At 38.5% G+C, this 12606-nt stretch overlaps 1 protein-coding gene across 3 annotated transcripts in view; it reads right to left on the bottom strand.

Moving 5' to 3' along the window:
• Window positions 1–12606, bottom strand: part of ddr2a (discoidin domain receptor tyrosine kinase 2a) — a 54910-nt gene that overhangs the window by 20660 nt on the left and 21644 nt on the right. For all 3 annotated transcript variants that reach the window (XM_074635873.1, XM_074635875.1, XM_074635874.1), the window contains one exon: window positions 5743–5857. In XM_074635873.1, the coding sequence (XP_074491974.1) occupies window positions 5743–5836 (94 nt within the window). In that variant the 5' untranslated portion in view covers window positions 5837–5857. The remainder of the gene's footprint in view (window positions 1–5742; window positions 5858–12606) is intronic.

Genomic DNA, 12606 nt, shown 5'->3' with positions numbered 1-12606 from the left:
TAACGATTGCGATAACTGAACTTGCGGTATCGGCCGATACCGAGTACGGATCCGATATCAGCATGAAAAAAAAAGTTATTTTTATTCATTCATTCATTCATTATCCGTAATCGCTTATCCTATTCAGGGTCATTTTGAAATACAGACAAAAAATGTAAATTTTCTTGAAGAAAACTGTAAAAAAACACCACCGTGCCGCCCATTATTATTATTATTTAATAGCTGTTTACTACACTACTACATTTTTCTTGCTCTGACTACCATTATTGTTAGCACCGCACTGTTGTTGTTTACTATCGTCACGTGACACGTGAGTTAAATGTTTGCTACGTTACAATTTATTCGGCAAAGGCATTTCCATATCCCATTTAGCGCATAAACTTTTTTTCGATAAAGGCAAATATCACCTCAAGCAAGCGTAAAAACATTTTGTTGCAATTGAGAAGTTTCTTCGGATTCTGCCGTTTCCATACAGCTTTTCTAATGCGATTCTCCAAAATGTGCATTAAAAAATGTGAATGGAAACACGGCTATTGTAAAAAAAGACAAAAAGTACTCTTAGTGGAAATGCTGGGATGATTGTATACATATATATATATATATATACCACCTCATACCACAACGTGACATATATATATATATATATGTCACGTTGTGGTATGAGGTGGTGACATAAATTGTGTAATAAAAAGCCATTAAATTACGGTGATATATACACAGACAATGCAACATCACTAGCTGGGGAAAACACTGAGCAATTGTCTGGGACATAATTGATGAAAATAGGAGTCATTATCAGAGTCTTTAACCACATCCTAGAGAGAGTCAGAGAGACGGGTTTCAGCATATATCGTGCCGGATGTGTGACCGCTCTTCCAAATGTTGGTTTTTGCTGTGTTTATTTATCTACCCGACCCACTCAGAGGTGACCCCTGGGGTGAGCTGAGGGGGCAGGAGAGTGTGTTTGCTTGGACGCATACACAGATCTACCCCCCCTACTCACACTGATCACCACCACCACCACCAACCTTCAGGCTCAACATTTGACCACAGTATCTAAAAATATCACCCCAGAAAAAGGTGGAAAAATACCAGCCTTGTGTGGTGAAGGAATGGAGAGAGAGAGAGAGAGAGAGAGAGAGAGAGAGAGAGATGAAGGAGTAATGGACCAAACCCTCTCTCTCTCACCTCTTGATTTTTACCGCACCCTGACTACTGAAAGGCAGGTTTGTTCTGTAGTGTTTGCTGTCCAACCGCTGGCTCCAAATATATACACACATCACGCATACATGCTGTGTAGTCATGCAAGTTGATGTTCACATCTAAATATCTGTCCGTTGAGGGCAGTTTTGGTTATGTTGCTTATAAATTTACTGTCTGCTTTATTACATCTTCACTGTGGGGAGATTACAGGATTACAACGCAAGATCCTCTCTAGCCTTTTCTTTAAAGCTGCACTTCTTAATGTTTTTATATTAACAATGGATCAAAGCAACCTTTACTATCAAAAGAGCCATTTTAGGCACAAAAAAAATCTGTCTGGAGCCACAAAACATTTGAGCATTGTGATGAAGGTAACACAGTTTATAGTCTAAGTATGTAGTTTATAAATCTAATGCAGTGAGGGCCAAAGAGCAAATGTATGACGGAGTATTAGGGCCACATTGAGGGGAAAAAAATCTGAGATTTACAGAATAAAGTCACAACTTTACGAGAACAAAAAGAAAATAACACGTAAAATTACTACTTTATAATATTATGACTTTATTCTCATAGTACTACGACTTATTTTTCGGAAGTTATGACTTTATTCTAATAATATTACAACTTTTTTCTCGTAAACTTATGACTTTAGTCTCATTATATTACGACTTTCTTTCTCGTAAACTTATGAATTTATTCTCATAATATTGCACCTTTTTTTCGTAAAGTTATGACTTTATTCTCGAAATCTCAGATTTATTTTTTTCCTCTATGTGGCCCTATACTCCGTCGTACCGTCGTACTATAGACCTAAAACAATGATAAATGAGTGAAAAATGAAAATGTAAACAAAAAACAGTTATTTAGTTCCATTTTTTTAAATCCACAGGGAGCCACTGAAGAGGAGCTAAAGAGCCGCATGTGGCTCCGGAGCCGCAGGTTGAAGAACAAAACAAAACAACTTACCATAATATCTCTTGGGCGGTCCTTGACCGAAGAAATTCTTAGTCGACTAACACATCTTTTGTCGACTAATCGATCAGTTGATTTAATCATCAGATCTGTAAATTTTAAAATTGAGTTTCTCCAGAAGGAATCACACAAAAGTACCACTTTAAAGGGACTGTTTGTAACTTGTTATGCGTGCTCGCGCGTGGCCGGAATCACTGCTCCTCTGCCTGCTTGCCTTCACTCACACAGCGCGCGCGTTCTCGCTGTCTCGCTCCACCTCTAGACATGAACACGCGCTCATTCCACACTGCAGAAGACTTTGTAGCTCTGAGAATATCTAGTGAATGTACAGTGGACGTTTGTGCAGAAATAACTGCTGCAGCTCCTCCAGACCAACAGAGGTTTCCCGTGTCTTGTGAAGTGATGGGGCTACGCAGAGAGAAACGTTATCGCCTCCGACCTGGTGCCGGTGTCTCCCTGCGGGCGCAGTCGGGAGACAATAACGTTTCTCTTCCTGCTTCAGCCCCGGCACCGACCAGCTTTTCCTGCTTCAGCCCCAGAGGCTGAGGCAGGAAAAGCCAACACTAGGATCAGCAGTGATTCATGGAGAGACCTTCGTCTGGTCAGCTAACATTACTGCCAAGCAGGTGAAATATAGAGTGATATTGTGGTTTTAGCTGACGTGTGTCGCCTCACTGTTTTGAGCGATGCTCGTTCATGTCTATTTAGAGCGAGCAAGCGCGAGCCCGACGCTGACTTTCATTGACTTAACGGCCACAGGTGTCGCTGTTAACAAGCATTTTTGAAAGTTACAAATAGTCCCTTTAAATCTTGCGTTTACCAGAGATGTGCTCATAAGCATAAAAAACGATTAATCGACTAAAGAAATCGTTGCCCTCTAAGAACAAAACAACTGATTAGTTCACTAATCGACTAAGAGGGGGCAGCCCTATATATCCCGATGTCTCCAAGTTAAATGTGTGATTTTAATTCATTCATTCAAGGTTTACTCTAAACATCCTCACGAGAAGAAAACCACACAATAACAGCACTGCTTGATATTTGGCTGCTCTGCGCTGGCCTCCGCTCATCTCCACACCCCCCTCCCCCTTCACAGTGAAATAAAGTTCGCCCACTCACGAGTAAAATGGGAAAGACAGGGATGGTATAACTCCATTGCTTGGGAATTTTAAACAGGGGAAAGTTGGCATCACTCGACATCTCAGCTCTACTAAATTCAGCCATGAATATTTCCAGACTGGAAAATTGACCCTCTTCTCAATGCAGCAGAACTAAAGTATTAGACAGAATTATAGGTGGATATATCCTGCCTCCATATATTAGAGCAGGTTGAGATTTAAGCTTTAAGTGACACTGGAGGTGATTTTTTTTTTTTTAAATAATAACTTGTGGTTTTTGAGTGAAGAAATCCCTTGAGTCACATTACAGATACAAAAACGTTGCCTTGAACGGTGAACTTGTTGAACTTTGACCACGATCAGATGCACAAACAGTCCTTTCCATGACTTATGAGTGGTCAAATACTGGGAAACACACACCACACACACATATATACACACACACACACACACACACACACACACACACACTCACACACAAGTGCTGTGGAGAAAGACAGAGCCTATTTCAATGGACTTTCCTGCTGTCAGAATGTCTGGTATGCATTAGCCACAGACTCCAGTGGGATAGCTGGATCCACAGTGTGCGTGTGCATGCGGGTATATGCATGCGAGCAGACACACACACACATGCACACACACTCACAAAAACACAGTAAGAAGAGAGACAAGCAAAGAAAGAACACTACCACAAGGGTCAAACACTCAAATACTCAATTAAGTGTAGTTGAGAAGATGCCTCGTAAAATCTTCACAGTGAAAAGCTTTGGTGCTGAAAGCTACAAGATTCTGTATGTTTAAACATCCTATATGTTTCATTCACATCTGGTTATATAGGCCAGAAATGCTATTAAAATATATATATACATATATATATATATATGTGTAAGGAGACATATAGGCTTGAAAGTAACCACAGCATGCACACAGTGTTTTACTTGAAACTCCCTCTATAAACGCTCTCTGTGATCTCTATCTCCCTCACTCTCTCCATTTCTTCCCTCGCTTTTTTAAAAACTCCTCATAAAATTCTCTCTTTTATTCTGTTAGCTTTGGCACAAAGAACAAATATGTGTGTGAATGTGTGTTTACCATGCGGCAACCTCCAGGGTCTGAGAAGTGAAGCCAATTCTGAAGTGCTTTAAACTGTCATTCTTTCTAACAGCCAGCAGGGGGCGACTCCTCTGGTTGCAAGAAGAAGTCTGATTGTATAGAAGTCTATGAGAAAATGAGCCTACTTCTCACTTGATTCATTACTTCAGTAAACAACAAACAAAATGCCGAACTCGAGGCTTCAAAACGGCCGTCCACAAACCAATGGGTGACATAAACATAAATTGTCCAGCTTTGTTGTCCTTGTTCTTAGCTGTTACTTCTATTCGTCTATATGTTGATGCATAAAACCAGAGTCAAATTCCTTGTATGTGGGCACTTGACAAATAGATCTTATTGTGACGTCACAGTTACTACGTCCACTTCTTATACAGGCTACATGGTCTATGGTGTTTATGCAAAGACTGATCTATGGGTGTATTTGTGTATGTCTGCCTGTGCAGCTCACTCCGAGATCTCTAGATACAAAACAACTGCTGTTAAACATAACTTTTTGTTTGTTTTGTTCTTGGTTTGAAAAATGTTGACTGAGAAAACCCCCAAGGCCTGTCATCATGACCTCGTGTTTGTTCGTATTTTTATACAATCTCAAAAAAGAAATTGGATTGATAGTTGTATATCAGTGTAGAATATATTGTCAAACATTTTATTTTGAAAGTTGAAGCGGGGTGGAGTAAGGCGGGAGGATGTGGAAGTGATGGGGGCGTTTATTTTCCACTGTTATTTCTTTCTTTTTAAACATTGCTTTGCAGAGTTTGGTCAGTCTGACCTGTAGACAAAACCATCATCAATTAGATCTGAGCACACATGACATTCATCATCCTTTCAGCAATACAGAAAACTCAGCGTGATGACAGAAGCTTTGAGACTGAAGTCATAAACAGAAGCCAGATCTGGGTTTTTTTACTGGCAAATATCTGCTGCATTTCAACAATTTCAACAATAACCAAAAAAAACTCTCTTTGGTTCCCATTGACTCTGTCTCTGCCCACCAAATGTTGCTACTCTATTTCCTTGTTAAAAAATTATTGGTCCTTTTTCATTGACATCACAAAGAAACCACCCGTACAGTGGAGGGAAGGCTGGAGAAAGGCGTGCGTGCCGGGATCAAAGAGGCCAAACCAGAGAGAAAAGAAAAGGGGACCACATGGCTCCCACAAAGCAGCACTTATCCAAAATCGGATCAGTCTGGACTGGACTGGAGCACCAAACCCAACAAACACTATACCCAGAACTCATTTTCACAGTATTCACAAACTCTTCGAATATGATCTCATTTGCAGTCGGGAGGTTTGAAATCGTAGCACAGAAAAATGGGAGATGCAGATGCACAGACCTGGGTTGACCTGTGATGTGACGGCTCCTAACAGGTAGAGGAGGATGAGCAGGAGGAAGTGAACGTCCCACAGGTGCTTCATCCCCAAACGCATGCACAGAGACAGGCTTCCAATCTGAAAGACAAGATGGATACAGCAGGTTAAGCAAATGTGCGATACAAAGTTTAATATATTACATTATTTGTCATTGTTTTTTTATTATAAGGGCTGTCAAAGTTAACTCAATTGCGATTTTAAGGTTGTAGCGGGCTCAGTTTTAAAGAAGATACTGGTATCATGTAAAACTGGAAAACCTAAGGAATCCATTGGTGTCATGTCATACTAGCTTGTCACGAAGGAGGCTAAATAATGCTCCAAACTTAAGAAAAATGTTGGCGAGGAACAACTGTCATGGCTGTTTTCAAAGAGGACCTTTGACCTCTGACCTCAAGATATGTGAATGAAAATGGGTTCTATGCGTACCCACGAGTCTCCCCTTTACAGAAATGCCCACTTTATGATAATCACATGCAGTTTGGGGCAAGTCATAGTGAAGTCAGCACACTGACACACTGACAGCTGTTGTTGCCTGTTGGGCTGCAGTTTGCCATGTTATGATTTGAGCATATTTGTTATGCTAAATGCAGTACCTGTGAGGGTTTCTGGACAATATCTGTCATTGTTTTGTGTTGTTAATTGATTTTCAATTATAAATATATACATACGTTTGCATAAAGCATCATATTTGCCGACACCCAAATCTCCCTTTAAGGTACAATTTGAACAGATAAAAAACTATTTCAATCGATTGACAACCCTAGTTATTACATAAACTATTAACCTCTTAACAAACCGACAGTCGCTATTTTGTCTTTCAGAGGTTCTAGCGGGCTCAGTCTTAAAGCTGAGAAGGAAGATGCTGGTATCATATGAAACTAGAAAAAACCTGAGGAATCGACTGGTTCTAATCATGCCATGTTAGCTTGTCGGGAAGAAAGCTAAATAACGCTTCAAAGTTGCGCTAAATGTTGGCAAGAAAAAACTGGCATGGCCATTTTCAAACGGGTCCCTTGACCTCTGACCTCAAAATATGTGAATGAAAACTCTGAAAATGGTATCTTATTAGATAAAACAGATGTTGACAAACTGCATAATTTGCAATTGGAAAAAGGTAATAAATTGCAATATATCTTATCGCAATCCTCAGCATATTGCGAAATGTTTAAAATCGCAATAAGATCGTATTGTGACTTACGCATCGTGATAATTTCGTGGGGCCTCTGTTGATTCCCACCCCGACTAGCATGAGGAACACATTGTACTTTGTATTCCCTCCTCTGTATTCATGGGAACCAAGCATTTGTTTGCATATACAAGGGGAAAATAGGAGTTTAATTGGAAGCATGTTTTTTATTCCACTCAATAAAAGACACAATAATTGCCACCAAACTGAAATTTCCGTGCTTTATCACTCTATGAGAGAAGGGCTATTAAACTCTAACAGTGGTGATATTTCAATATCAACCATACAAGACAGAATAGCTTCAGTTCATATGCAATTAAAATGAAGCTTTTTTTTTATTATTTTTTATAATTTTTACATATTCCACACTAATTGTAGGAACAAGTGATGAATGAATAAATGATGGAGGAAGGGGAGAAAGAGACGTTGAGTCACAGACATGACTTCAGCTGCACAGACGCAGCGCCAACGAGCCGCCTCCAACTGACCACTTAGTCCAAAACAACCTTGTTTCAACCCGTTTCTGTCCACATTTCATTTGTGATGTGACTTCACAAAAAAAACAACAGACAAACAAGGAAATGCATTCACCGCTAGTAACTTCACATACAGCTTCTTTTCTTATTAAATGTTGAACAACGGGATGAGGATGTGTTCTGTTTTCACCCACATTAGCAAAAGCTTCCACTTAGTTTGCTTCACTGAAACATCTTAGTGTAGTTATCTGATTCAAAGTTAACTACTTGGAGAAGAAACCAGCTGTGGCACTTTTACTGCTGCTCAAAGTCTCGGTTATATAACTGAGGTTAGTTTTTATTGTTCACACCCGATCTTATGCAACAAAACGGTGCCACCAAATGAGAAATGAGACACTGATGTTAGAAGAGAGAAAAATCTAGAAATCAAGTGTTAACAGGTGAATAGGGTAACAAATACACCTAATAAATATCACCATGAAACTTCCCCAGTTGATTACTAAAATTAAGACAATTGTTTTTTGTAATACAAGTTTTCTGAAATGTGTTGTTTAAATATGCAAATGAGGCACTATCTTATTAAATATGTGCTAATTTGCATAAACAGAAATCTGAACATTGGATAAAAGCAGGGTAAAAATTCTTGTTTCATTTTGTTGACATATTGGAGTAAAAAAAATAAAAATAAAAATAAAAATAAAATGTTTATATACAGGTCAAGTGTTCGGAAGTTGTAACAAAACAAATAGTGCAAAGAAATAAATAGTGGATGGATATATGTGGACTGGATGATTATGTATAGTATGTATATGTGGAGATGTTTTTATACAGTATGTACACTGAGTAGAATATACATTTACAGTGACATGTATGTACATATTACATTATGTACATAAAATGGCAGATGATATGTACATAGTACAAAAAATGTGCATTAAAGACTGCAAATTATAATATAAAAATGTGCAAAAATGTGCATTAAAGACTGTAAGAATTTAAATCTATAACGGCAGCAGCAGATAGTTGGTGTTAAAGGGTTAATGACAGTGCATGACTGATTATGTTTTATGAATAAATAATTCTAAAATTACATATATTTTGAAGACACTACAAGTAAATAGGGTAAAAACAAATAAACTGAAAAAAAACTTAAAGATATTACCATGAAATTTTCCCAGTTGATTACTTACATTAAGACAATTATTAATATGCAAAAGAGTCATTATCTAATGCCATTTTTTTGGTAAATTTAGGAGAAATCTACAGATTCAGATAGACAAAGTAAAATAAACACCTAGATGTGTGTTTTGGATGTTTTCTTTCCACGAGTCTGAAAGAAGACATGTTGTGGAAGTAAAATAGCCCCAAACTATACATTTTTTGCCTCTATCTAATGATTTAGTATCTTTATTATAGTGCAGGCGACAGACTTTATGCTACAATTCCAATGTAAATACTAAAAGACATCAATTAAGCAGGGTTATCTAAACCCAATTACACATGACACAAAGCAAAGCTACCAGAGCACTGTGGGAAATTTCACAGAGAGACATCAGTGTGTGTGTGTGTGTGTGTGTGTGTGTGTATCAGCCGTTTCCTGGTCTTCATCGCCGGCCAAAAACAACATTTTCCTGACGTTTCCCCGTTGAAATAACAGAGGGATCAGCAGCATGCTGCTCAGCGGTCTGGTCAATGGGAAAAGACTAGACTACAGTACAGGCCTTCATTCACACACTGTTCAATCGGCTGTCAGTGACTGTACAGTATTGTACTATATTATTATTCCTTAAATATCATCTCTATGCTTCTCTCTCCTTACTTATGTTCAACAGGGGGTCTCTCCACCAGCAGTAACGTTGTCTGCTAACGCTCCAGTTAACCTCATGATCTCATATATGAAGTGCAGGTTCACATATGCTGCCTATGGGAAACAAATCCAGACCTGTTGATATTGAGCTTATGCCAAAATGTACTCTATTTTAAATGTGTTTATTTAACAGGCTTGATTTTTTTAAAGATACCTGTACAGTTTCTTCAGCTTTCCACATGAAATGATTGGACATTTGCATTTGGAAATATGAAAAAAAAAAAGATATGTATTGTTTTGTTTTTTCCAAAGAGGAGTGTTGTGGATTAAAATCAACTCAGTCACCAGAAAAAAATAGTAGCATTGTACATTTCTGCAAACATCATGATACAAACTCTGTCATGTCTTTTAATCACTTTTAAAAACTCCCTTTTTTAGATTTGCTTTTCTGTGATTTTATTTATCTTTTAGTTTTAGTTTCGTTATCCTTGTGTTTTAAATGTGTTCTGTTTTTATTGTAAAGCACTTTGTAACTGTGTTTTGAAAGGTGCTATATAAATAAAGATTATTATTATTGTTGTTATTATTATACGTTGACGTTTCTGAACCATAAATATTATTCATATCAGCCTTGTATTACGCATGCAGAAACGCACAATGCCACGTTATTAAAGTTGTTTTAGGCAACAAAACTACTTGGTTAAAGGAACAGTGTGTAGCATTTCAGGGGATCTATTGGTAGTAATGGAATATAATATTAATAAATATGTTTTCTTAAGTGTATAATCACCTGAAAATAAAAATCTTGTTTTCGTTACCTTAGAATGAGCCGTTAATACCTACATACAGAGCCGGCCGCCATGTTTCTACAGTAGCCCAGAACGGACAAACCAAACACTGACTCTAGATAGGGCCATTCGCGTTTTCACGTTTTTTCACTGTAGTTCTCCTAAACGTTTGGCATACGCAAGAAGTTTCAGTTGGTTGCAATCTGAAACCTCATTGCTCGATGGCGCCAAATCCTACACACTGCACCTTTAAAGTCAGAAAAAAACATCATGGTTTGTACTAAAATAATAACGTAATAACACGTAACGACCATAACAACTTCTCGCTTGTTATACTCATTATTACACCAACTAACTCTCAATAACGGTCGCTCTATATACTACGCACTTGTTAGGCGCATCACTTGTTGTACTGACTCATTGCTCTGACTGAAACATCCACATTCAACGTATCCCAGGTTTGCAGAATCGTACCAATGTCAAAAAATGTTCCTGGGGACTGGACTAATTATAATTGATTCTCCAAGGTCTATTGAATTAAAGGATAACTTTGGTATTTTTCAACCTGAACCCTATTTCCCCATGTTTTTATGTCTAACTGAGTAATGGAGACAACAAAATGTACCCAGTATTGAGGGAGAACGCTGCAGCCGCTAGCCACTAGCCGCTAAACAAGCTGTAATGTTACAACAAGATGTAAAGAACCCTACAGAGAAATTAAACGTTTTTCTTACCTTTCACTTCCTGTTTGTTATTGTGTCATGTGACTTGTTGCCGGAAGACAACGGTAGAAACGTGGAGAACGGTGGGGAACGTACAGATAGTGTAGCTTATTGTTATCTAAAAGATTTTCAATCTCATGGCTGAATATTTAGATGATTTCCACAATGTGAATGTGACGCAACATTTCACAACGAGGCTTCTCCAAGAGAGACACACAATAACAAACAGACCGGATCAAGCGAAAGGTAAGGAAAAACATTTAATTTCTCTGTAGGGTCCTTTCCATAATGTTGTCAGACACTTATAATAACAGTCTGAGCCTGTCAGTGGCAAAAAGAACCACTTTTATGGGACGTAAAATGATGGTACCAAGTTGCACAAAATGATTACATTACAGCTTGTTTAGCGGCCGGCAGCTGCAGCGTTCTCCCTCGATACTGGATCAGTTTCAAAAAGTGTTTTCCCCATTAGTCACTTAGTCACAAAAACATGGGAAAATAGGGTCCAGGTTGAAAAATACTGAAGTAATTCTTTAAGAGCCAAAATGCTCAAGCGGACCTTTGAAGTTATCCTGTAGTGAAAACGACCTCAAACTGATCTCGTGTGACCAACGTTGACGGTCCACCCACTGAATTATGTGACACTAATTAAGGCCTGACTTGCCTCTTTCATTGTGCCTTAACACATAATCTCATTGCTTTTCTCAGTTCCATTTCCTGCAGCTTCACATTACAGCCACTTCCCACTGAGACGCCTTTACTAAGCTTAACTTCTCCTGGCTTTTTCATAGCTAATGAAACACAAACACCTGATGGCAATGGCTTGTGTGCATTTGGAAGTCAAAAAATGTGTTTACCATGTGCTGGAGAACATTTATGTAAAGGCTGATTGTGCTGTATCGGGGAGGAGAACTGACCTTTGGTGCTCCGATCAGAGACTCTCAAAGGACCATAATGGTGTGTTTGCATGTTTTAGCCCATTTACTGCAAATCACATACATTTGACTTTACTGCTCACTGTTTTTATAACTGGAGGATGTGGTTCAGTCTCTGTGTCTTCAACATGTTTGGTGCAGAGTGAAATATATCCAAAACTATTGGATTGAGTATCATGAAATATAACACAGACATGAATGGTTCCCAGAGGATGAATTCTCTTGACTTTTCATCAACGGGTAGACATTCCTCCCACACTTCAGTCCATGACAAAATACAGGACGATATCTCTAAACTCCAGTCAGCCTCAGCTGCACTTTCAGACCAATAACATAGCATGTTATCATGCTTTAGTTAGCATACTTACATGTTGAATGTTAACACATTAAAGCATTCAGCTCAAAGCACAGCTGATCTTTACAAATGACGGACATTAATCCAAGCTCGACAACACTTTAAACCACCAAGTCTGACGACATACAGCTGAGCCTAACAGGCTGAGTCTGAATTGTACTAAAATGGCCAACATACTAAGAAAAACCTGTTTAATTTAGGTAAGAATGTAGCCTTTCCTCACGTACCACCCTCATGCCATTTTCTTTTTTAGGGTTAAATGGTTTTGCTCCAACAGGAGCTTCAACAAACTATGGTGTTGGAAAATCAAACGCAAAAGACAAACACCAAGCAAACATGGATATTGAGAAAATGAGAATGACAATCTGATAACGTGCAACATGTGCTTCTATGAAGCGGTCAAGTCTTATGTCTAAAGGGTGCACCCTAATGCCCCGATCACACTAAGATGCGTCGCTAGAAATGAGAGCTAATCCATTGGTTCCCTATGGGGTACGGCGTGCTTTATGTGCATTGTGTGTATTTATTATCTGGTATGATTATACCTGGTCTTAGTAT

Source organism: Sebastes fasciatus, chromosome 5 (genome assembly GCF_043250625.1).
Source record: "Sebastes fasciatus isolate fSebFas1 chromosome 5, fSebFas1.pri, whole genome shotgun sequence".
NCBI classification, from domain to species: Eukaryota; Metazoa; Chordata; class Actinopteri; order Perciformes; family Sebastidae; genus Sebastes; species Sebastes fasciatus.
This window is presented reverse-complemented; position numbering and strand designations above follow the sequence as displayed.